The sequence below is a fragment of the Ornithorhynchus anatinus genome, chromosome 8 (assembly GCF_004115215.2).
Source record: "Ornithorhynchus anatinus isolate Pmale09 chromosome 8, mOrnAna1.pri.v4, whole genome shotgun sequence".
Taxonomy (NCBI): domain Eukaryota; kingdom Metazoa; phylum Chordata; class Mammalia; order Monotremata; family Ornithorhynchidae; genus Ornithorhynchus; species Ornithorhynchus anatinus.
Genome location: NC_041735.1, coordinates 462,340 through 487,902, shown reverse-complemented (window position 1 = coordinate 487,902; position 25,563 = coordinate 462,340). Strand labels below are relative to the sequence as shown.

The window sequence follows — 25,563 nt, the reverse complement described above, 5'->3', positions numbered from 1 at the left end:
TGGTGGGGGTGATAGCAGAGGAGTCGACGAAGGAGGAACAGTGGTGTTTGAGCAGAAGAGAGGGCAGAGTTCTGGCAGGTGAAGATGAGTGGAGGTGGACAAGGTCGGTCCGGTGTCTGGATTTCCGCCCTCAGCGCAGGAAGCGACTGTGGGTACCACCTATGGCTGGGGACAGGTGGCATGAGATTGACAGGAGGTCGGGGGGGCAGGGAAGTTGAGTTCAGCAGAGAGGGTAGAGTTGGCTAAGCTGAATCTCAACAGCCTCCACAGCTGTCTGATCACAGTCTGACTCCCTGCCCTCAGTGCCCCGATCTGGCACGATCCAAACCTGCTCCCAGCCCCCAGCCCCAGCCCAGCTCACTGGGAATCTGCCTCTGGGGACTTACTAAGGCCCAGTAGAAGGTTGGGCAGAATAACTGGAATGGGAGCCCGTGGAGCCTGGCAGAAAAAGGCTGAGGGAAGGGTGGTCCCCTGGTACCTGAGCCCAGGTGGCCGGGCTGGCGGTGGACCCGGAGAGGCAGGTTGGTGGTTCCTTCCCTGTGGTGGTGAAAGTGGTCCCGGTCCCTAACCCTGACCCTATTCCATGCTCTGGATACTCTTACCATCCCAGCTCCCGGGGGCAGAGAGACCTGCCAGGGCCCCCAGCCCATCCACAGAAGCGAAATGGAGATGGGAGCATGAACTGGTTCTGTGGCCTGTGTAGCTGGCCCTTTTGCTCCCTGGACTATAGAGATGGTCCTGTGGCTCATCTGGTCCCTGTAGATGGATCTGTGACTCACTTGGCCGATGTCGATGGCCCAGTGGCTCAGCGCTGGAGCCCAGATGAGCCTCAAGGGCCGTCTACACTGATCAAACCACCTGGCCGGTGTTCTGGGGCCGTGGCACCGTGGGCAGCAAAGGGCCAGCTCCGGGCTCCGTTCATGGGTCCCAGAGCCAGCGTGACCGATCCTCCACTGCCAGGACAACGGGACAGGGCGGGGTGGGGTGGGAGTCTCACTGATGTCGCAGTGTCGACGGACTGAGCCAGGGGCCCTGATGTGCCCTTGGGGGTGGACACAGCGGCAGGTTAGGGGCCGGCCCAGCTCAGCAGTTCCCATCCTGCGACTGTGCCAGACAGGCTGGGACAGCCAACCTGTGCCCGTCTCCCTGACCCAGAGTCAGAGCAGCGAGGTGGCTGTCCTGTTGGGCCCTGCCAGGAATTTAGGTCGTGGCTCTGATGGTAGAGATCCAGATTACGACCAAATAATAAAAATAATAATAATAATTCTTGCTAAGTACTTACTATGTGCCAAGCACTGTCCTAAGTGCGGGGGTAGATACAAGTTAATCAAGTTGGACACAGTCCCTGTCCCCCATGGGGCTTACACCCTTAATCCCTTGAGTGACTTGTCCAATGTCACACAGCAGACAGTGGCAGAGCCAGGATTAGAACCCAAGTCCTTCTGAGTCCCAGGCCCGTGCTCTATCCACTAAGCCACGCTCCTTCACCTCTCAGCATCAGCACAGAGACAGAAAGATAACCGACCCAGAGACAGACAGACCAACTGGCTGATCGAGCCCCCATCGTGGGTCACCACCTCCATTGCCCTAACATCATCCCAGAGTCAGCCTGACCGACCCAGTTACAGACCAAGTGAGACCTAACAGATCTAGAGACAGTCAGACCCGGAGACAGGCCAACCAACTGGCCCAGAGATAGACCAACAGATCCAGACGTACCGACCGACCGACCCAAGGACAGAAAGACAGAGGCAGGCAGGCAGAGTCAGAGAGAGTGAGGCCCGACTGCTGCTCCAGTTGGGATTTTCAGGGCAGCGCAGCGCTTGGCCTCTGTCATGGCTCCAGCACACAGAGAACACATTTTGTACCGATTTAAATCAGAAACAGACCTTTCAGCTTAGGGCGTGAGCCTCAATTAAACAAACAACAAGGATGCACGCTATGGGGAAGCCTCATCTGACCAACAGAATGGACTGGGCTGCCGTGCGGGGCCAGAACCTGAGGGCCTGGAGGGTGTGGGCCCTCGGTGCTGGGGGCCTGGAGGCCCGGAGGGGTGAGGGGCCTGGGAGCCCAGGGGATCTGGAGGCCTGGGGGGCGGGGGGCCCTATAGGGAGCTAGATCAGGCAAGCCAGTGGATCTCAGCATGTCTGGGCTGAGCAGGAAACAAACCAACTGAACACTCCCTGTCCCTTCAGACCTCCCCACACCCAACCAATCTGCTCTGTCCTCAGCACCTTCCCTGCCCTCCCATGGGACCTCCATCACTTCCCTCCCTACCCCGACTCCACCGGAGGCAGGCCGTTGGGCAGATCCGGGGAGCCACTGGGTCGGGGGCCAGGGGCTGGTCCAGGGAGCCAGTGCAGGCACAAGCCCAGGGTGCGGGGGGATGGGCACAGGCCCAGGAAACCATGGGCTGGTCTAATGGGCTGCACAGCTGACCACATGGGGCAGCCCCTCCACTGCCAAGAGACTCACAGTTTCTTCTTTCCTTAATTGCGGGTCAACTGGGGAAACCCAAAGCTGAGGGAGATTCATCATCCTGTTACTGCAGAGTGCCTGGCACCAGTGGAACCAGGATTGCTGGCCTGAGATTGAGGCCCTGGGAGGCCAGCTCAGTGGGGGCGGCTACCAGGGAGGGGGCCAAACCCCCAGTGTTGGCCACCACCTGCCATTTTCCGAACATCTTCCCAAACCGGTATCCCCCATTGTCACCTGGCACCTGTCATTAGCCTAACACCATCCCAACGCTGTGTCCCCCTTCGCTATCCAACGCCCTCATGCCATCCCAACTCCGTATTCCCACAAGTTCATCCTGCTGTCAGAAAGGGGCAGTTCTGCTTGAGCTGGAGCTGAGTGAGGCTTGACAGACCAGGAGCAAACATGACGGCACAGTAAAGGGCAGGCCCCGAGTGTCCGTGTGCGCACGCGTGCGTGCACAGTGCGGCTGGTTCTGTTGTCCCGCTTTGGCCTTTTCAGCCACAACCTCGCCGTGGATGAACTTCACCATCAGAGGGGGTAAGGAGTATGAAAGTCGGGTGTTGATTCGTTAACTTGTGTGTTGATTCGTTAACCTGTATCCCTAACACTATATCTTCCCTCAATACCCTCCTTTCACTGCACACCCCTAACTCCTGCCTGCTACCACTGAATTTCCCCACCCCGGGGGTGCCGAGGGAGGGAACGGATGGGCCTGGCCGAGGGCGTGAGGTCGAGGGTCCAAGCCCTTCCCCTTCTGGGGGCCTCCTCGTCACCACCGACAATATGCACCTGGCAGTAAAGCCCTTGGTGCTCGACTAATCTGTGAGCTCCTTGAGGGCAGGGGTCGTGTCCACCGACTGTATGGTCCTCTCCATCCGGGAACTGGGTTCAACCCCAAATTCCTCAGAGGGGTAGTACAGAGGGTCCTACGCAAAGGTCCAGCTCCGCCCATTGGCTCCTAGGGTTGCCTGGAGTCGGATTGTGACAAGTTTTTAATTTTTTTAATGGCATTTGCTAGGCACTTATTGTAATGTTTATAATAACAATAATTCTGGTATTTGTTAAGTGAGTACTATGTGCCAGGCACTTTACTAAGCGCTGGGGTGGATATGAGCAAATCGGGTGGACACAGTCCCTGCCCAAGGTCACACAGCAGACAAGTGGCGGAGTCAGGATTAGAACCCATGATCTCCTGACTCCCGAGCCCGCGCTCTATCCACTACGCCATGCTGCTTTGACGTTGCAGGCACTGAACCAAGTGCTGTACTAGTCGCAGCCAGGGCTCCGAGTGCCAGGATAGACCCTCTCAGAGGGTGAAGAGCGGTATGGGAAGAACGCTGACTGTGGTCTGCCTTCCTTCTCTCCTCCCCGGCCCCTGAGCTCCAGTCCCGGACAGAGGAGCTGCCCATTCCAGGTCGGGGGCGGGGGGGTCACCTCGAGTCCCCGCAGCCCCCATGACCCTGCCATCAGGGACCGGGACCATTCTCCTGAGCCAGAGGCAGGTGCCGGGCCAAGTGGCCGCGGCTCAGGTCTCTCCACCTCAACCAGAGATGAACTTGGACAGACTTTTTATGGTGGCGGTTTCAAACCTCCCATCTCGGAGAATAAACCTTTGATAAGATCTCTGAAAGTGCTCACATCCTTCTCGCTGCCTGCAACTCTCTCAGGAGCAAAACCCTGAGGACCACAGCCCTCCCCATTCACGAATCAGTTGTATTTATTGAACACTTTATAGACTGTAAGCTCACTAATAATAATTACGGTATTTGTTAAGTGCTCACTCTGTGCCGGGCACCGTTCTAAGCCCTGGGGTGGATACAAGATAATCGGGTTGGATGCAGTCCTTGTCCCACCCAGGTCTTGAGGTCTAAATCCCAATTTTACAGATGAGGGAACTGAAACCCACCAAAGTTAAGTGACTTGCATAAGGTCACACAGCAGAGAAGTGGCAGGGAATGGGTTCATCAAGTCTGTCATATTGTACTCTTTCGAGCGCTCAGTACAATGCTCTGCAAACAATAAGTACTCAATAAATATGATTGAGTCACTGATTGAGAAGGCACTCCCAGCCTCAGAAGCACTTTAGGCACTCAGGGATTTGCGTATGCTGTTTCCTGAGCACATGTTCATTTATATCATTCAGTCAGTCAAGCTTATTTACTGACTGCTTACTGGATGCAGAGTACAATGTAATGATCTAACAGAGTTGGTAGACACTTTCTCTGCCCACAGGGAGCTTACAGTCTAGACAGGGAGACAGACATTAATTTAATATAAACAAATCACAAATATGTTCATGAGTGCTGTGGGGCTGAGGGAGGGGTGAATAAAGGGAGCAAATCTAAGTGGAAGGGTGAGGTAGAAGGGAGTGGGAGAAGAGGAAAGGAGGGCTTAGTTGGGGAAGGCTTCGATGTGCCTTCAATTAATTAGCCTTTGAAAGTGGGGAGAGTGACCGTCGGCTATGAAGAGGGCAATACAGGTTAGAGGCGAATGTGGGTGAGAGGTCAGTGGTGAGATAGACGAGATTGAGGTACAGTGATTAGATTGGCATTAGAGAAGCAGAGTGTACCAGGCTGGATTGTAGGAGAGTAGCGAGGTGAGGTAGGAGGGGGCAAGGCGATTGAGCGCTTTAAAGCCGATGGTAAGGGGTTTCTGTTTGATTTGGAGGTGGATGGGCACCACTGGAGTTTCTTGAGGTGGGAGAAACACGGACTGAATGTTTTCATAGAAAAACGATCCGGGCAGCGGAGTGGAATATGGACTGGAGTAAGGACGGGAGGCAGGGAGTTCAGTAAGAAGGCTGAAACAGTAGTCAAGATAGGATAGGATAAGTGCTTGGATTATCATGATAGTTTCTCTTCTTTTTTTGCCACTATCTGGAATTCTTTCGCGCGTACTTCCTCTGTTGGACTGTAAACTCCTCGAGGGCAGAGATGATGTCTGGTGCCTCTCCTGTTCTCTCCCCAGGGCAGGGTGCAGCGCTCTGCATATGGCAGGCTCAAGTAAGCAGGAATGACTGACAGGCAGGCAGGCAGGGAGGCTGACTGGGTTAAAGCAGACACTGTCCTGCTACCACAGCCAGGATGCCCAGCACCACTCAAGGGCACAGTCAGTCTGGGCATCCTGGGATTCCTCCTCCTTCTCGATGGGGTTCCCTCACCACTCGTGTCAGACCTCACGGGACCCTCACCTGCATAGAGCTGGCAGACACGCCCCCTGGCAAGGTGTCATTTGGCCCCTCCGGCCTCCCACGTGAAAAATCAATCCTCCCAACACTGCTCCTGGCCTGCGGAAGCTCGGCTCTGAGTGCGGTCACTTGCTTCACCATTTTTCTGGGTCCGAATCCCTGGTGGAGGAGGAGAGGGAAGGAGGGAGAGAACGGTGGCCACCTGACATCTCAGCGGCTGTCGGGGGGGGCCTGCGGGCAACCACTGGACTACCCCAACCAAACTACAGTGGGGACAGCGAGGACATTGGACATAAAAAGGTTGCTTTGGTGCAGTTGGCAAAATGCTTGGGAGCTACAGCCATCCCAGAGGAACTCGTGGGTTTTTCCTGAGGAAAGCGGGGGGTGGGGGGGGTCCAGGGTGGGTAGAGGCCCAATTTGGAGTCCACAAGCCATCCGAGTCATCTGGGGGCCTTTCTGGAGGGAATCTCCACCTCAATGGAAGCAAAACTTGCACCCCAGTTTGAGCGGGGCCAATTGTCCTTTTATTTAAATAGGATTCATAATTTAACGCTGCACAGCAAACTTGCCTAGGTATAAAAATAAATATCCGCCCAAACCCCCACCACGTACAAAAAAAAACTAGAGCCCATGACCATGAGAGCTGAAAGACAAAGGGACAGAAATAGCACACGGCGCATCAGGTTGCGCTTTACTCCCGGAATGATGGCGTGTTTTCGGGAACACCCATTTGACACGGTGGGCTGGGTCCACTGTGCCCGCGGCTCCCCCAGCCCGTCAGCGGGGCTCACCGCAGGAGCTCTCGAAACCAGCGTCCCACCTGGCCGCCAGGAGATCCAGCAGGCCACCCCGCGGACGCTGAGCCAATGCCGGTGGTTTGCAGTGGGGGGGCGTGCCATTGGATGCTCCCGCAACTGAACCACGGTGGGACGTGTGCCCCGGGACTTCGCCTGGCCGTCGGGCCGGGGAGTGCGGGGACCCCCTCCTCTCTGCGGCCGGCTGGCCCCAGCCGCCGAGGTCACCGGTACTCTGAGGGCCTGGACCCATCCGGACGGAGGGCTCTGAGGCCGCACACCTCGCTGGGCATCCGGTACCTGCCGGAGACCCGAGGGCCGACGGGTAGGAGGGGCCCGGCGCCAGCTCGGCGCTGCCAATGCTCAGTCGCATGACTCCCGGGGGGTCCCAGTCCGGGGAGCCTCTGCGGCTGCCTCCGCCGCTCCCCTCGGCCGGAGTTCGTGGACTCGACGCCCACGGGTGGGCCGGGGGTTCCGTGTGGCCAGGCAGCGCAGCACTAGTCCCGCCGGGGGGGTCTCTCTCTCTTTCCCGGCTCCTCCCAGGGCCCATCCCCGGCCCGGTCCCCGTCGGCAAGCGGCCCGGGGTGTCTTCTGCAGTCTCTGGAGGGCTGGGGGAGTGGGGTCCCTCAGGCTGAACGTCTTCTGGCCGTGGATCCCGGGGGATCCGGAGCAGAGGGCCCAGAGTCCGGCCCGCTGTGCTCGTCCCCCTCCCTCGGCTGGGCTGACTCCGAGTTGGAGCTGGTCAGGGCAGGGCAAGAGAAGATACAGTCAGAGGAGTCACTCCAGCTTCAAGACATTTTTGAATCCAATTTTTGCCGGGAACTCTCAGGCCAGCCTGTACTCTTGGGGTTTGAGGAAACGACTGGCAAGTTAGACATCTCTCCCTTTCCTCCCTCCTCGTCTCCTCCTACTTCCACCCCAGCTCCCAAGTCCTCGGCCACACTCTACAGATCTAACACGCGGGAACGTACCTGCCGGGGTGGACTCGCTCCGGGACCCCTCTGGCAGGGGCGTCTCCAGCCCTTTCACGATCGTACCAAGCTGGCTAGCCACAGTCAGTATTCTTCGGTCAGCCCTGTAGGGGATTCCAGAATAGGAAATCAAGGCAGGCTGGGAAAAATAGGGTTTCCCCGACCTCCTGGCCCTCGGTTTTCCTAGTCGTGCTGTCAACTGGGGCCCAGCCAAGCACGGGCCCCTCTCAGCCTGAGCAGCGGGTGCTTGGACGCACTGGCCGGGCCCGTCCACGGCTCAGGACAGGCAGGGCAGCCGCTGGCTCTGCACTCACCCTTCCTCGCCGCCCTGGTCCCGCAGGTGCTGCTGCACGCAGAGCAGGAAGTGCTTGTACACCCTGCGGGCCGTCTCCTGGCGCTCCCTCAGAACCTCAGCCTGCAGAATTTCAGCCGCCCTCTCACGGCTCTCCCGGATGTAGCGGAGCATATCCCCTGTGGTGCAGAGAGACACAGCCCTGATCAAAGGGCACCCGTGACCCGCGCAGTGGAGATGGGGGGGGGCGGGGCGAGGGGGCCCGGTGGCCACGTCAAGCCTGCAGAGGAGTTTGGATCTGGTCTTGGGGGCCTGTGGTGGTCATTCAAGATAGCCCCACAGAGAGGGATGGGGGGGCCCCGGGAGAAGATGGCTCAGGTCCCAGATGGCAGGGGCTCCCAGAGGATGTTGGCCCTTCCCTGGACCAAGAATGGTCGACCCTGCCCGGGTGGCAGTCATTTTCCCATCATATCTCCAGCGTGGCCGGAGGCGTCATCCTTGCGCGGGTAACCTCTCGGCCTCGGAACTTCCCCGAAAGCCGGTGTGCTCTCTTTTACCAAGGGACGCTCGCTCTAGAGACCTGTGCTGACTCTGAGTAGCTCCCGGCAAGAGACAGGTGGTTATAATTGCTTGCTCCTATCCTGGCTGAGGGCCTGAGGGTGCGTGCGCATGCACATATACACATGTACATGCCTTGGCTGGGGGCTGTACAGCAGCAACAGGAGGAGAGGAGGAGGACGAGATGTGCTCTCAGCCCTCAAGGAGCTTACAATCCAGCAGGGGAGACACGAATCAGGAATCAACAACCCTGCCCCAGCCACAAGTGAGAAATCGACCTCGCCGATACACTGTGACACAACAAATGCGAGGAGGCTCCCGTGGGGTGCTGTGGCAGAGGCAGGGTGGAATGCCCAGGAAGCGGGGCCCAGCAGGCTCGCATGGGCCTCACTCCCTCCACAAAAGGCTGCACAGCTGTGACGGAGCAAGTTTCTTGCCAAAGCCCTGAGGTGATTCAGTCCTTCCTGAGCTCCTGTCGTGCGCCAAGCCCTGCACCAAGTGCTCGTGAGATTATGCGGGAAAGCAGTCTCATTTATAAACGAGCCTGCGCCCCCGCTTCTCACCGACACCCTGGTCAGATCCAGAACCTCGGGTGGGTCCACAGCAGGTATGGCCCAAGACTGGCAGGCCTGTACATCCGGCTTTGCGGCGTCCAGCCGGGCTGTGTGATCGGGCGGGGCTCTAGCCCACACGGGAGCAGAAGAACAGGCGGGTGCGGGATGGCGGATGAGGTGGAGCCAAGGCCGTGCTTTTCTTCCTCCGGGGTGTAGCGAGGACACAGCTCCCCCACCCCCAACTCGGAGAATGGGGGCAGCAGGACCCTTCCCTTCCCCCACATGCTCCCACCTCGAGGGAGCAAGGCACCCGCCAGGCCCAGTACGATCAAGTCGGCGGAATCACCAATGGTAACAGACAGAGCCGACCGGTGGTCACTCCCGAGAGACCCTTGCTCCCAGCAGTGGGGTCGGTGATCCTAATAATAATAACGAAGATATTTGTTAAGCGTTTCCTATGTGTCAAGCGCTGTCCTTAGTGCTGGGGTAGATACAAGCCACTCAGGTTGGACACAGTCCCTGTCTCACATGGGGTGCTCAGTCTTAACCTCCATTTTACAGATGAGGTAACTGAGGCCCAGATGAGGTAAGTGAAGCAACCTGTCCAACGTCACCCAGCAGAAAAGAGGCAGAGCCAGGATTAGAACCCAGGTCCTTCTGACTCCCAGGCTGGTGCTCTAACCACTAGGCCACACTGCTTCTCCAATCACTGTCCGGGTAAAGCCTTAGCCCGGGATAAGGTCAGGCCCAGGGGGAGGACCTGAACATTCCCCGCCTCACCAACCCAGAGAGGCGACAGAGGCCTTCCCCCGATCCCGGGGCCCGGAGCGCCACCAAACCCGCTCGCTGAGGTGCGGAAACAAGGCGATAGCCATTGCCGAGAGTGGGCCGAGCCCACTGTGCCCCACCCTTGATTCTGTCCACAGCTTGGATGTACTGGGTGCGGAGCTCCTCCAAGCCCCTCCGGTCGCCCAGGAGGCCAGCGCGATCAGCAGCTCCTTCTGACAGCGATCTAAGAGAACAAGCCAAAATTACCCACCACGGACAAAACTGAAAGGGCTAATTCGTTCTGAAAACCAGACCACCAAGAGCTAAGCCATGGCTTGGTCAACTCTATGGTCCGCCTGGACCAGGAGTCCTGGGGAACCACTTTCTGGTTGTCCACGTGGGCATTCACCTTCCTCCATAGGTTTGGGTCAACTAATACTCTGACTCTGTCCTAATGGTCCTGCAAGGACCGTCTAACACCTCTGAATGTTCCCTCAGTCCCTGATTCTCCCCTAGTGGCCCAACGTGGACCACCCAATCCCCGACTCACCTTTCTCCATCTCTAGCTCCCTCCCAGCGACCCGGCCTGGCCCACCCAACATCCAGTTGACTCTCCTTTCAAAAGGAGCACAGAATACCTTGGTGGTGAGTTAAGTGCTCTCAGTTCCAGTTTCATCTCGTCGTTCTCTTCGGTCAACCCCTTCACCACTCTTCTGTTTTCTTCTGTAACACAAGGTTCATTGCCATGAGCTTATGTTGGCTGTGTGTGGCCAGTTCTCGAGGAGGAGCCAAGGGCTCTCGGGAGAAAATGCTCATCGGGCGGGTCCTGGCCAGCTGGGCAGAGGGAGGGATCGGCCCCTTGGACGGCCAGCCCGTGCTCCATCTTCTGAAGTTTGGGCAGCCCTAACACCCTGGCAATAAGGCCAGAGGGGAAGCAGGGGTTATGCCCAGAACCTGTCCTGGCCCCCTTGGTCAGGAGCCCTGGGTGGGACAGGGATCGGTCTCCTCTGTTATGCTCAGCGCTTGGCACATATCAAGCACTTAACACCACTGTGAACTAGCTAGGGAGGATGGTTTGGGTCGGGGCTTGTCCTGGGCCTCATCCACCTTCCTCCTGCTCTCTCCCCAAGATTCATTCCCTGAGCCACGAGAACTTGCTTCATCGTCTGCTTTCCATTCCTTCCTGTTCTAATTGAGTGGGGAAGGAGAAAGAAAAGGGAACAGAAAATGGTCGACCTACACTGAGGTCCGGGACTAAGCAAATTTAAATCTCACCCTGACACCTTTGTATGACTTCCTGCTCAATCCGTTTCCCCCGCGCCCCCCGCTCCAATTGTATATCATTTCCGTCGGCCTCAACCTAGACTGCGAACTCCTTGAGCGCAGGGAATGAAGGTCTTACTCCTGCTGTGCTCTCCCAAGTGCTTAGAATAGCGCTTAGCCCTCAGGGGGTCCACGATCAATACCACTGAAGGAACGAGTGGGAGTGGGACGACGGAGTGGGGGCTGAGCAGGTGGGATGGGGACGGGAGGGCAGTTGGACGGGGAACCCCGCTGGAAGGGGAGGAGAGCCACAAAGTGGGTAGGTTTTCAGGGAGCCAACTCCACTCTGGCTTGTTTGGTGACTCTTGCACCGAGAATGCCAAACCGTGAGAACTGCCCGATTCTTCTCTGTCACTATGGTGGTGGCAACTGATGGTCACTTCACCATCTTCCCCAGTTAGTCTGCAGTGGTGTTAATAATAATAATAATAATAATAACTGTGGTATTTGTGTGCCAGGAACTGTACTAAGCACTGAGGTAGATAGAAGCCTATCGAGTTGGACACAGTCCATTTCCCCCGTGGGGCCCCCAATCTCCATCCCCATTTTACAGATGAGGTAACCGAGGCACAGAAAAGTGAAGTGACTTGCCCAAGGCCACAGAGCAGACAAGCGGCAGAGCTGGGATTAGTATCCGTGACCTCCCGACTCCCAAGCCCGTGCTCTATCCAATACTTCATATCTGTGTCAAGCACCGTGCCTGGCACCGGGATGGGTTCGAATTTAGCAGATGAGGCCAGCCCCCGTCCCGCCTGGGACTTACGACTGAGGGGGCCGGAAGAGGTGGGTTCTGAGCCCGGCCCGTTCCCCTGCCCGTACCCCCAACATTCCCGGGCCCTCAAAACGCTGGAAAGGGCATCTGGAGAACGACCACGGAGCCGGTGGGGGAGGAGCCTGGCCCAGGGCTCTTTGACGAGGAAGGAAAGCCCAGCCTCCTGGCCTGGGTCCTGACTTCATTCCTGACTGGAGTGGCCAGGGCACAGAGCCAACTCTTCAACCGGAGCAGGCGGTAAACGTGGGGCGAAGCGGGAGCCAACAGAGAAAGCCAAGCATCCGTTCTAGGAGCCCAGCTGGCCCCAAACAAGCTGCGTGGCCTAGGGGAAACAGACCGGGTGACAGAGAACATCGGGCAAATCACTGCTCTGGGCCTCAGTTTCCTCAGCTGTAAATCAGGGATTCAATTACTTGTTCTCCCTCCCCCTTAGTGAGCTCCATGTAGACGGGGTCTATGTCTGACCTGATCATCTTGTACCTATCCAGCAGTCAGTCCAGCGTTGAGTTCGAAATTAGTTTAACCAATACCACAGCTATTACGATCATCAACAGGTGGGTTTCAGGGACAGGGAGTTACAGCCAGCTTACAGGGGCATAAAGAGAAGCCCCCACTCTGGGTCCCAGGGGCGGGAGGGTGGGGCGGTCCCGGAGGCCCGTCTCTTTGCCTTCCTCACTGCTTGCCTGCCTACAGAGCTCTTCCGCTCCACCCCCGACTTCCAACTGTGTATGTGTGTGGGGGGAGAAGGGGAGAGGCTTGCCCCCGTGGAACTGGCGCCCAAGCCAGAGGGAAGGTCAACTCGGGTGTTGCTTCCTTGCCTGTGGGCTCGGTCAGAGACCAATCCCATAGGGGCGTGTGAGAAAAAGCTGATTTGTAATACAACAGAAAGTAATGTTTGCTATTAAACAGCAACAGAAACCAACCACTCTGGCCATAGGTTCCAGGGAGGGGCAGAGGGCTGGGTTGGGGGCGGGCGGAGGGTCCTTGGGGCCGGGGGGAAATGGAGGGACTGGTGCAGTTCCATCGGCGAGCTGGATGCCGGCGGAGAGTGGCTCCAAGTGTGGAAACTCTGACCCCCGTTGCAGAACCTTCTCCGTTCTCAGTAACCGTCCGACCCTTTCCCCGCTTTCGGGCACAGGGCTGCTTCGGGGGGCCTCTCTGTTCACCAGCTGCTCCTGGGGGGCAGGGGGTTGAGGGGGAGGGGCAAAGGCCAGAAAACGTCTCAGGAGGAGAGGCCGTAGCCGCGTCCCTCTGCCATCGCTCCAGTTCTTTAGAGGAGCCAGCCAGAGTGGGCATGGGACCTCCTGGAGGCTCACATACAGCTCACCTTGGGCTGACTGATGCCTCCCAGACACGGGCCTCCGGAGCGGTGCCGGGCAAAAGCCCCTGGAGACCGCCCAGGCCCCGGGAGGGTGACAGGAGAGGCCGTTTCCTGCCTGCTCCTTGCCCGCCTCCGCCCCCGCCCCACCGTCCAGGGCTCTGGGATGTGGAAGCCGGGCCGACTTCAGGCCAAGAGGCAAAACTGCTCGCAAAGGGATCCAAGGGTTAGGCAACATTTCCACCCAAGCAGAAAACCACTCGGTCTGCCCGCCTCCACCGGACTGAGAACAATGACCGCACGCGGCTATTGCTCAAGATGAGAAAACGAGGCTGGAACTGATTAGCGCCGGACGCGAGCCCCGAGCCTCTCTGAGACACCTCCCCACACTCCCTCCCGGGCCGGGGCGACGAGTTCCCGCACCCCGACAACGCCTCGGGAAAACCGCTGGCCTGCTCACCTTCCAGCTTCTCCATGGCTGCCTTATGGACTCGCACCACCCGCTGGAGCTGCCTGCAGGCTTTCTCCAGCTTTCTCCTCAAGTCTTGGCACTCTTCCTTGGTTCTCGCCAGTTCTGGGAAACAGTATCCACAGCAGGAATCTTCCAGGGCCTTCGATATCTCTCGCTGGCCCTTCCGATCTGCAGAGGCAACAGTGCCGAGACCGCGATGGACTCTGTGCTCCGGAACCGGGATCCGTTTCCCTCGCTCCGGGTTGGGGCACGGGTTCGACGCTCTCTCTCTGGGCAGCCACGGCCACTTATGAGCCGGGTGGCAGAAAGGTGTCCTATGCGAGGGGAGGCTGAGGCTTGAAAGAGGTGTTGGTGGCATAGACCAAGCTTCCTTAGGATCGCTGGTGGGGCCGGGGGGGCCTGGGTCTTGGGGCTCGCATATTCTCAGACATGGTCAGGAGGGCAATCACCTACGCAGGTGACACTCCAAAGAGATGAACGAGGAAAGTTCCAGCCCCAGGAACACACCATCGAGGGTCTGTTGTTCCCTCGTGACCCCCTGCCCCTTGTTGGAAGCCAAGAGGGGTCTGCCCGGGCTCATCAAGACAAACTCAAATGCCCCACAGGGCCCAGCCTGGGCTGGCGTCCAGGATCTGGCCATGTCGGTCCCTGAGGCTGCTCACTTCCTCTCCAGGGGGAAGGGGGGAAAATAGCACCTATGAGTGACAGCCCTCAGCCTTCTGCACGGCGACAGTCTGATCCAGGTGGGAGGGAGCAGGGAGAAACGTAGCCTGGCATCTGAACCCCCCGACCACTTGTTTCAGCGTGGCCAGCTGACAGCCAAGGGCCTGCTGCCGGGAGCCCCCGCGTGTGGGTATGGGAAAGGCTGAAATGGAACCCAGATACCCCTCGGCACTTGCGTTTCCTGCGGTGGCGGCGACTTCCTCAGAGGGGTCTGGAGTCGGATTTGTTGCTCCACATTACACACGGGCAGTCTGGCGTGGTCTCCGGTTTCTCTGGGGCCATTTTGGCCCAAGGAAAGTTCCCTGGAGCTGTCAAAGTCTTCCTGGCTCTGAAATGAGCAACCCAGACAGAAGACTCGTCGACTAGAGGTTGCCCAGGCCCCATGTCCTTGGCCCAGAACTGCAAACTCGAGCCAGGGCTGTGACAATGCAGGCAGGCACAAGGTTTCAGTTCACGACCTTAGCGGGGGATGGTGGGGACTGGGCCCTGGAGAGCTTGGAAGTCACCACTTGGGTATAGGTTATACTTTATGGCCCTTTTTTTCCTGAACAGTTTCCGGCCCCCCGGTGGCTCTCACGCGGCCAATGGGACGGTCTTCCGTACCAAACGGCGGCCCGGGTACACACGATTGCCTACCTCTCAGTCACCAGGCTTCTCCTACCCTCCCTGGACACGCGCCAGCCCCTGGCCGTGGGCTACGCCTCCGATGAGTAGCTCCCTCCCCCAGGCTCGGCGCGGCCCTGGCTCCGTGGCACGGAAGCTGCCCTCTCGATCAGGCCAAGAATTCCTTCTCTGGGGCCCGGCCATCGCCAGACTGAGCCCCGCCGAGTCAGCCCGTTCTCAGCCCAGGAAGCCGACTCCACCCAGCCCAACTGCTGCCCAGAGCCCCGGGCTGGCCAGACCCCAGGATCCTGGCTTCAGGGGTTGGGTGGGAGCACTCTGCTAAGTCACGTGGGTGGTTTCACCTGCTCACAGAGCTCCCTCTTGATGTGGGGGAGAGGGCCAGAGCCAGGGGGTCGGGGAGTGGCTTGGAAGAGCCAAATTGGCTGCCCCGAAAGAGGTCACCCTGGGAACCCATCAGCCTGGTCTGCCGCTCCCCGTCCTGGCCGTCTGCCCAGGCCATGCTGGAAACAGCTCTGAGCCCGGCTCACCCCAACGTGCGCCGCGCGTGGCAAGGAGCTGGTTTTCGTGGGCGGGCGGCAGGCAGGCAGGCGGAAGGGCGGTGGGCTGGCTGCCAACAGCAACGCCTGGCACCCAGCGACTGCTCCGGGTCCCGGGGGAAGCCACGCTGGCCCGACGTGTCGAGATGTGTCGGGGGCCAATCGGGCCGGAGTTTACACCCGGCCAAGCCCAGGCTCCCCTCACCTGAGGCACCCCTCACAGCAGGTCTCACTGCCTATCCACATGCCCCCTCCTCTCCCTCCTCAAGGGCCTTTGAGCCTTAAAAAGAGAAAAACTCATCTCCACTGGGACAGCTCTCCCCCAACAACCTAAGGCGACAACTATGCCCAGGCCACCCTCCATTCCACAGAGGTCCTGGGGCCCCAGATACCGCACCGCGGGAACTCCAGTAACCCCAGTCCTCAGGACACCCTCTTTCCACAGAGACACGTCCCATCCTTCAGCCCCTTGTCCCTTGGGCTGTGGGAACAGGGCCGGCAGGCAACGGTGCCTCGCTGAGGCCTTACGAATAAACCGCTCAGTGGCCACACCCTGAAACCACTCCCTCAGCCCGACATGCCATCGGACCCGCTGGTTGAAGACGCAGAGGTTGACGAAGGCCTGAATCCTCCCACACCCCCAGGAAGGCACGAGTGGTGGGTGCTCTGGGAAAAGGACCTCCTGAGGGTGGCCAACAGCCTCTACCCGTGCACCATGGGGCCTCCCTAAGCCTGACCTTCCAGCACCCGGCCTCGTGGGGGCGGGGGGGAGGGAAGGAGAGGGAGAGCGGCGGAGACGGTCTCTGGCGCCTGGGCCTCGGTGGGCGGGGAAAGCGGAGGAGACTGTACCTTTCCTTGGTCTGGCTTGGCCCGGTGCAGCAGCTGGCGCAGCGTGCCGTGATAGGCCTTCCGGACACAGGCCCGTAGCTGCTCCAGACACTGCGCGCCGGGTTGCCGCGGCAGAGAGCGGGGTGGGGGTCGCCCGCCGGGGCACGGGCCCTGGATTCCGCCGACCAGCTCCTCGTGGATTTCCCCCAACAGAAGCTCTAGCTCGAGGAGGAACGCCTCCTCGTACTGCTGGACCTCCAGGCAGACCCTCTGGCTTTCCTGCGCGAGCCACTCTCTCTGCTTCTGGTCTAGCCGGGCCTGGAACTCAGCCTCCTTGTGGGCAACCAGCTCCGCTTTCTGCTTCGCGCAGTCCTCCTTAGCCGCTGACAGCATCTCGCTCATCTTAGTCCGCTGGCCGTCCAGAAATTCCCGGTAGTCCGCCTTGTTCTGCTCCTGGATCCGGAGGATCTGTTCCTGCTTTTCCTTGCTCCATTCAACTCGGGCCTTGGCCAGCTCGGCTCTGACCAGCGCGGGGACTTCCCCTTCCCTCAGCTCCAGCTCCCGCTTGAGCGACAGGACCTGATCCTCGAGTTCTTGGATCCGAGACCCGGCGCTGCCTGGCCTGTCCTCCCTCTGCTCCTCGGCATCAGCGGACCCAATGGGCAGCTAAGGACACAGACAGAACTGTTCACCTAAGTCTCTGTCAAGAAGCCCAGGCCGCTCAGTGACACAAACCCTTAAATCACAGGACTTTCCGGGGCGCTTTCACCTGGAGCCTCGATAAGCTCGTGAGAAAGGGTGGCTGGGGATGTCCCTCCACCATAAGTTGGAGGGCGGACGGCTGGACGGGCTGCGGGAAGCTTTGCGGGCGGGAGCCCGGGGCTAAGCACTGAGTGCACCTGGTGCTGTCTGGTGAAACAAATTGTGCCCCCCACTTCCCTGCTCCTGACCTGCCTTTTGGGTCAATGGGCCCTTTCAGCTGCAGCAACACGTTAGGAAGGAGAGAAAAGCACAGGGCCTTTTGAGTGGGTCCTCCGCCCACACTCACGGGCCTTGGACGGTCGGGTCACGTGGGGGCAGCTGGGACTCTGAGGGGGTGGCTGGGACACCTGCCATGGAATCAGGTGCCCGTGCCCGGCGGGCAGGCTGGGACCGATTTCTTTCCCCAGTCGGCTGGCCAAGGGGCAGGGGCCGCAGCTCTGTTGACCAAGCCGACCTTCACCCTCCCCCGCAACGAAGTTGGTTTTCGACGCCACACGACCACCTCTAACCTGGCGTTCTGTGGCCACCGCGTCCTTCCTCAGCTGGGCCCCAGACCGCGTTGCCAACCCCTGCTCCTCTTTCTCCTCTCCCTCCTTGGAGCTGCCTGTCGCTCTCGGATCCGCGGCCCTTAGGTCGGGTCCCCTCTCCCTCTCCGTCTGACTGCCGCGGTCAACGGTACACTCCTTCGTGCCCTCCACAGTCTGCTCCGGCCTTGGTCTCCACTCTCGCCACTCCAGGCCCTGCTCTCTGATCTGGTTGGCAAACAACAATTTTGAGGACATGGAGAATTATCTTTCAAATGAGAAATATTTTTCAAGCGAGTTGCATCGTTGAATGACAAAAAATGCTGAGTGGGGATGAAGAATCCTGACCCAGTTGACTGATAGATCGATGTCATCTTTTCAGGCTAGCTCCCAAACCTGAGCTAACCCAAATGTCCCGGCAGGGGAGGAAAAGTGTGGGGGGAAAATTGAGTGGGCACCACTCTAGACCATCACCTGTTTCCCAAGAGGCCGAATTCCCCCACCCCTCTCTGAAATTGGGGCTCCAGGCTCCCGACCCACGCGTGAGACTTGGGCCACCGAGGCCAGGGCCCAACTCTCAATCTCGTTGACTTTCTCCACTCCAAAACCCTCCAGACTCCAAGGATCAACTGAAAGACTCAGGGGCGGCCCTGGGAAATGGAGAACTGTTGCTCCCCAAATCCCATCCCACCAAGGTGAGGGGCATCCAAAGGGGCTCGATGGAGCAGTTTCGAAACAAACAAGGGAGAGAGGTGTCTTGGCTTCCGGGCGGTCGGGACATGGCATTCATTGGCATGGGATGTGCCAGCAGAAACGATAAGTGGTCCCCAGAGGAGCCTGGGGCCACACCGGGACGGTTCTGCGCTCCTTAAAGGAGAGCCGGGGCTGTGGAGGGGGTGTTTGGGGACTCCTGTAGACGGAGTGTGGGAAGTGGATCCTGCCACACGGCCAGAAAAACCAACTCTGGATGGCCAGAAGGTCATACACGGGCCCCACATGCATGGAATTGGGTGGAATTGAATCACCCTGAATTGAGGCAGGTCAGTCCCGCCTCCTGCCCTGCCTCAAGTAAGTCACAATCCTGTCAGAGACTGGATACGGTCTCTGTGGCAGCGGTCCTGAGGAAGTCACGCGGGCCAGCGGTCAGCGGGTCTGCCCGGGCCAAAGAAAACTGTCTCTGGAGTTTGGTGGCATCAAAATTACAGGCCGATCCTTCACACGGTATCGGTTGCTTTGTGCCTTGGAGGAGTTCATCGGGCAAGTCCCCTGCCATCTTACCCCTCCCCTGGACCCCGGCTGCTTCTCGGGCATTGCCTCCCCTTCCCCGGCCTCTCCAGTCGCCCCGCCCGAGATCACGAACTGGAAGTGTCGCGGGGGGCCGAACACATGAGCTCTGGGATTGGGACGGGAGCAAAGGATTGGGCATCGATCCTACCCTCTGCTTCAGAGGGAAAAGGCTTCAACGGGAAAAGCTGCCGCCCCCCCCTCCTCACCCTGCCCCCGCCACCCCTTCTTCCCTCCTTTCCCCCAGGACCTCTCTCGGCACACGGCAAGCAGAGAACAACGCAGGCACCCACACCTTTGGCTGCTTCTCCTCCGACGATACTCCGCCCTCATTCCGCCGCTGGACGTCGGCTTCTCGATCCCGCAGCCACTGGCTCCGGGCGGCCGCCAGAGCGCGTCGGTGCTTCTGCTCCAGCTCGGCCCGCAGCTGGCTCAGAGACTCTTCGTGGGCCTTTGACAGCTGCTCCTTGAGCTAACGGCAGTAGGGGCAGACGGCTCAGCCCGCGGCGGGAGACGACGGTCCGACCCTCTCGGGGACGCCGATGCGTCCGCCCACACTACCGTACTCTCCCCGGTGCTCGGTAAATCCCTTCGATCGATTAACCGATCGGCTGAGCCGAGGATGGGTGGGCGGACAGCCAAGACCCGGCGAACGGCAGCCCTCCATGCGCCGAGCCCCCCCAGCTTATGCCAGTGAGTCGCACGGCCGCGGGTGCAGCCATCCGAGACACTTGGATTTGAAACCTGTGGTTTTGTCTGAATTTCTGCTGGGCCTCGAGAGGCTCCCTCAAGCCCTCCCGTGGCTCCCCACCTCCACCAAACCCCACTCAGTGACAATCATAGCTACATTTGGGTAGAATAGAGCCACTAGCTCCCTGGAGGGAGAAAGGCGGCCCACCCTTGGGCCACCTTTCCAGAAAGGACATGAAAATGGAGGCTGGAAGTCCCCTGGAGAAAAAGGAGCGGCCCCATCAGTGCTCCCCACACGGCTATCAGAGGGTTGTGGCCCCGACATCCTCCCCATTCCCTGCTACCACCCTGACTTGTACGCTCCCCGCGGGTTGGTTATGATTCATCCCTCTCGGTGAACCAATCGACGGTATTTTTTGAGTGCTTACACTGCAAGCACTGTACGGAGCACCTGGGAGAGGATGAGAGACTGATGAGAGTACTCTCCTCCTCCATCTGAATTCATGAGGAATCACATAAACTAAAATAGGCAAGGCGCTAACTTTCCAACCCCATTCAGCGCAGTTCCGCTCCGCAGCTGGCCCGACTGTGACCAACACGCTGGGCCCCTGAGGACAGGATGATTGGAGCCTCCATCTGGGGAGGCCAACGACTGACTGGGGTCCTCGGACCCCTTGTCTCCCCCTCCCGATGGCGCTCGTGAACGGTGGCCCCCGGGCGGCCCGCCACTCCGACTACCGGGCCAGCTGGCCGATCCCGCCTCCAGAGAGGAGAACGGTGGCAGTAAAGCAACACCAGATGGCCCACCTTGTCCTCCCTGACCTGCTGCTCTCGGCACAGGCTCCGCCTCAGCGTGGCCTCCAGCTGGTCTTTCTCTCGGCAGACCGCGAGGTAACACTCCTGGACGCTGGCCATCTCTTTATTCACCTGGTCCAAGTCCGCCCTGAAGAGACCCAAAAAAGGAGAAGAGAGCCCAGTAAACTACCGTGAATCAATCGATCGTATTTACTGAGCGCTAAAAGTATGCAGAGCACTGTACTAAGCTCTTGGGGGAGTAGAATATAACAGAGTCGGTAGACACATTCCCTTGCCCACAACAAGCTTACAGTACAGAAAGTCTAGTCTTTCACTCTTACACCGTGAAAAACTCATCCTCCACAACAGGACCGGAATTCAACTCTCTTTGGAAGCAGTGTGGCTCAGTGGCAAGAGCACGAGCTTGGCAGTTAGAGGATATGGGTTCTAATGCCGGCTCTGCCACGTGTCAGCTGTGGGACTTCGGGTAAGTCACTTACCTTCTCTGGGCCTCAGTTACCTCATCTGTAAAATGGGAATTAAGACCGTGAGACCCATGTGGGACAACGGGATTACCTTGTATCCCCCTCCAGCGCTTAGAACAGCGCTTGGCACATAGTGAGCGCTTAAAAAATGCCATAATTATTATTACTCCCAAGCCAGAAGAATAGAGCCGGGATAAAGAGACAGAGAGACTCACAGCGGCAAGAAGAGAGAGAGGGACACACACTCACAGCACATAGCTGGAACCATCTCGGTCTGCAGAAACCGCTTTTGCCAAAAGCAGCCAATCGGTCAATGGTATTTACTGAGCACTTACTGTGTGCAGAGCACTCTACAAAGCACTCGGAAGAGTACAATACAACAGAGTTGGTAGGCACGCTCCCTGACCGGAAAGAGCTCCCAGTCTAGAGGGGGCCACCGGCTCTGGGAGTTGGGGAGGGCAAAGCCGGGGTCCAGGTAGCTGCAGCACCACTGAACCCAGAACGGCAGCCACAGGAGTTCACGGCAGCCGCCTCGGGACCCAGGCCCAGTGGGACAGGGCCTGTGGCTGATTTATCTTGTGTCCACCCCAGTGTTTAGCACAGCATGGCACTTAGTAAGCACGGAACCAAAACCACAATCATCACCATTATTACTACTATTCTTAATGCTATTACTACTAACACCAGCGCCAGCTGCACGCTTTAGCACGGGCCCGGGAGTCAGAAGGTCACGGGCTCTAATCTCAGCTCTGCCACTTGTCCGCTGTGTGGCCTTGGGCAAGTCACCTCACTTCTCTATGCTTGTTGCCTCATCTGTAAAATGGGGATTAAGACTGTGGGTCCCGTGTGCGACCGGGACCGTATCCAACCCGACTAGAGTGTATCCACCCCCCAGCGCTTAGTACAGTGCACGGCACACAGTAAGCACTTAGATAGCCCAACTGTCATTATTATCATTACCTGAGCTGCAGCCGCTTGTCCTCATGGGCCGCGAGCAGCCGCTCCTTTTCCTGACAGTGCTTGGCTAACAGGGCTTCCCGCACTTGGGCCTTCACCACCTCATGATGCTGTTGGTAAGTTCTCTCACACCTATGGAGAGGCCAGGCAGCCGGAAGAGGGAAAGCCCTGAGCCGCTGCCTCCGTCCTACCTGCTTTCCCCTTGCTGGTGATCCACAGCCCTGCTGCGCCTAGCTCCCTCGCCCTGGAGGAGCGGGCATTTTCCCCACAGCATCTTGAGCTTTGACTAAGCCTGAGCCCAAGACCCATCTCCACGGCCAAGGCCTTTAACCAAAGCCCCATATTCGGACAGAATTCTGGGACCCGGAGAATGGCACCTAGCAGAGGTGGTGGTCTGACCCAGTGCCCACATGCCTGCATCTCCCCCACTTCCCACCTCCAACTAACCAAACAGATAGATAAGTGGAGAAAGGCAGGAAGCTCCCTCGCTAGGCTCATTCCCTCAAACAACCAAGGCAACGTAGTGTCTACTCACCTCTCTATGGCTTCCTGTTTATCTCGATCAAAGTCATGGATCATCTGCCTAATCTGATTGCACAAGTCCTGGTTGGTAGTTTTCAATTTCTCTTCAGCCGCTTTACGCTCCTGGGGATGCAGAAAGCACGGGGTGACTGGGGAGAACATGTGTTCGCTCCCCTCGTGGATAATGACCTGCTTTCCTCTTTCTCCACTAGGTCTTGAGAGAAGTGGGGCCCGGGTCCTTTCCACTCCCCACAGTGCCCCAGGCCCCCTGGGAAGAGAAGACTTGCCCAGCCAGTCAATCGTATTTATTGAGTGCTTACTGCGTGCAGAGCACTGTACTAAGTACCGGGAAGCATATAACAATAAACCGACACATTCCCTGCCCACAACGAGCTTACGGTCTAGAGGGAGAGGCCCACAAGTTACTATCTTTTGTGGTTTCACCTCTAGAGTGCAATTCACTTCTCTTCATCCTAAATAAAGGTTCTATTAGAATGCCCACCAAATTGAAGAAAACCAACAGCACTCACCACAATTTCTTGTTGCAAAATTTGAATTTCATTCTTAAGTTGCTGATGGTCTTCTCTGATGGCTTGACTCGGGGCTGAACAGAGTCCACTAGGTGAGGAGTTCCCCTCGTCCCCCGTTTCCATCTGGAAAGGAAGCAGGGGCTGCTGGGTTGCGGTCTGCGCGTCCCAGGTGCGGCCCTGGCCCGGAACGGGACCACTGCTCCAGCACCGCCGCCGGCATCACCGCATCCCTTGCGGTGAAGGATTGATTGGGACTCCGGTGAGGGCGGGGGATTGACCCACACCCCCAGGCACTCACGGCTTCCTACCTGACAAGAGATGAGTGACAGTGGGGGCGGAAGGGCCTCAGTCAGTGGTATTTACTGAGCACCGGCTGTGTGCACAGCCCAGTATTGAGCCCTTGAGGGACAGCTCAGAGAGCTGTTGGTGAAGAGGGCACATAAGTTAGGAGAGAACTGGTAGAAGGCAATGGGTAGCCAACGGAGGGGAGGTCCTACTGAGTGGGCATGATGCTTCAAGAAGCCCAATGTTGTGGCTTTTCCCCATACAAACCTCCACCTCTCTCGTTTTCCCGCCTCTGGCCAGTGGGCCGGAATCTTCTACCGCTGCTCGGAAAGATCGGAGCTGTTGCTGGAGCTGAGACACCAAGCGGCACTTGAGCCGGTGGCTGCTCATCAACCGCTGCAGGTCGGCTCTCAGCTTCAGGACCACTTGCTCTGGAGTCAGCCCCAGGTCCAGGTCTGCTGGCTGCAGTGAGCTGTGGGCAAAAAAAAAAGACTTCCCCTCTTAATCGGCTGAGTCTTTTTTTATGGTATTTGTTAAGCACTAACTTTCTGCAAGGCACTGCCCTAGGCAAGAGGGTAGTTACGAGCTAATCAGGTTGGACACAATCCATGCCTCACGTGGGACTCATAGTCTTAATCCCCATTTTACGGTTGAGATGACTGAGGCACAGAAGAGAGGTGACTTGTCCAAGGTCACACAGTAGACAGTGGCCGAGTCGGAATCAGAACACAAGTTGTTCTGATGCTCTGGCTTGGTCTCTAGCCACTAGGCCACCTTGATTCTCTGGACAATCAACCCCAAGTCAAGCCTCTACGTGACCGGAGCTGGCTCCCAGCATAGACCAGATGCCTGCTGCGTGGTCCATCAATCAGTAGTATTGATTGAGCTCTTACTGTGTGCAGTGTACTGTACTAAGTGCTGGGGAGGGAACAATACAACAGAATTGGCAGACATATTCCCTGCCCACAAGGAGCTTACAGTCTAGAGGGGGATGAGTCAGAGTTGAGTGACAAAGACCAAGCACCACCAGGCCGCATCCACCGAAGAGGACGGAGAAATGAAGGAGTTGGCTGGCTCGGCCACCTAAAGCCAGAGGCCAGAGAGTCGGCCAGGATTTTTCACCCGCCAGCCTCGGGGGTAAGGGATTGTCCCAGCTTGGAGAGCTCACCCACAGTTTGACACTTACTGTGTCTACCTCAAAGCCGTCTCTGGAGTGGACTACCGCTCTTCGCCCCCCCCGGTGTAGACACGGCAGCATGTCACCAACACCAGCCAGCCCCAAGAACCGATCCCAGAGTCGGAAAGAGTGGCTTTCGGCCCCAGCCCGCTTCTTGCTACAATTCTTTAGCGAATTGTTCCGCCCAGGTGCAGCCCCAAACTCCCAAGAATCAATTTTCCTTGCACACAAACGTGGCAGAGAGCTGCTGCTCTTGGCTCTGCCCACTCCTCAGTGGCAAAATCTGGGTGGCCACCCTCAGCTCCGCCCATCCCACCGCTCCGCCTGCCCTTTGGCTCCGCCCAACCCTCGTCACCAGAGTCTGGGCTGTCACCTGTCATCTCCGACCTGACCTGGAGTACTAAAGACGGGTCTGGCGCACCCCTCAGAGCGGCAAAGCATAGCTCTGCTCAGCAAAGACCAGTCAGCGAAAAAGAAATGCACGGGTGCCAAGGGAATGCCGGGCACAGAGCAGAGAGAGGCTCTGGAGAGTCGGAGCCTCACAGAGCGTGCAGGGGCAGGAATCTGTCCCCATGGAGCCAGGCGAATTAAATTAGGGGCTTGGAACCAGAAAAGAAGGCGGAGGTCTAGCCTACAAAGATCATTCCTGGAAGATGACTGACCACTTGCCATCCATGCCCATCACGCCAGAGGAAACGGGCTCACACAAAAGCAGGAGGGATTAGGGTCAGACATAAATAAGCAAGACCTTCCTGGGTCATTCCTGGAGATAGATGCCTGGGCCAGTCCAGGCTCTGCACTCAACATCACGATCTGGGGCCAGAGCACGTCGGCGAGCTCCCGAGGGAGACCCAAGGCCGCCATCTTCTCCCCGCCGGGGACTGAGGCGGGGGCCCAGACAGTCTGCAGGAGCCCTTGGGGCCGTTCAGGCCCAGGCTCCCGGAGGGACCCGATGCCCCGGCCTCCAGGGGAGTCCCTGCTTGCAGACCCGCCCGAGGAAAGGCAAGGTTGCCATGGGGATTGCACTTCTAAACACAATTTTGAAGCCGAGCTTTGGCTGAATGAATAGATTGCAGGGGAAGCCGATGAAACCGTTTGAGATTTAGTTTTCCTGGTTTCACACACCCAGAGGAAATCCTGTTTCAAAGCCACACGGGGATCATTTCAGGACTCCGTTTAGCGTCCGGCTGCTCGGTTCTTAAAGCGGCGGCAACACATATCACTGATGCCTAACTTGGTCTCATTCCCACACTGTAGAATCCAAGTCCTGGAGGGCTGGGCTCAGAGCCTCTCCCCCGAGCCGGCGAAGGCACCTACGGTTGGCATCCTCACCTTTCCCGTTCACTTCAGTTTT

General features: G+C 58.3%; 1 protein-coding gene across 4 annotated transcripts in view; it reads right to left on the bottom strand.

Moving 5' to 3' along the window:
* Positions 1–6,166: 6,166 nt before the first annotated feature.
* CEP152 (centrosomal protein 152) overlaps positions 6,167–25,563 on the bottom strand; it is a 45,336-nt gene continuing 25,939 nt past the window's right edge. For 2 of the 4 annotated variants that reach the window (XM_039912860.1, XM_029070857.2), the window contains exons 12-26: positions 23,300–23,504; positions 22,748–22,870; positions 22,231–22,340; positions 21,699–21,827; positions 20,266–20,401; positions 19,064–19,240; positions 17,470–17,712; positions 16,220–16,864; positions 14,373–14,538; positions 13,476–13,655; positions 10,241–10,325; positions 9,743–9,846; positions 7,745–7,901; positions 7,431–7,534; positions 6,167–7,197 (exon numbers count right to left, since the gene is read on the bottom strand). In XM_039912860.1, coding sequence (XP_039768794.1) covers positions 6,443–7,197; positions 7,431–7,534; positions 7,745–7,901; positions 9,743–9,846; positions 10,241–10,325; positions 13,476–13,655; positions 14,373–14,538; positions 16,220–16,864; positions 17,470–17,712; positions 19,064–19,240; positions 20,266–20,401; positions 21,699–21,827; positions 22,231–22,340; positions 22,748–22,870; positions 23,300–23,504 — 3,319 coding nt within the window. In that variant the 3' untranslated portion in view covers positions 6,167–6,442. Of the gene's footprint in view, positions 7,198–7,430; positions 7,535–7,744; positions 7,902–9,742; positions 9,847–10,240; positions 10,326–12,620; positions 12,873–13,475; positions 13,656–14,372; positions 14,539–16,219; positions 16,865–17,469; positions 17,713–19,063; positions 19,241–20,265; positions 20,402–21,698; positions 21,828–22,230; positions 22,341–22,747; positions 22,871–23,299; positions 23,505–25,563 lie in introns of all 4 variants that reach the window. The other 2 variants (XM_029070856.2, XM_039912861.1) reach the window with 2 other exon arrangements.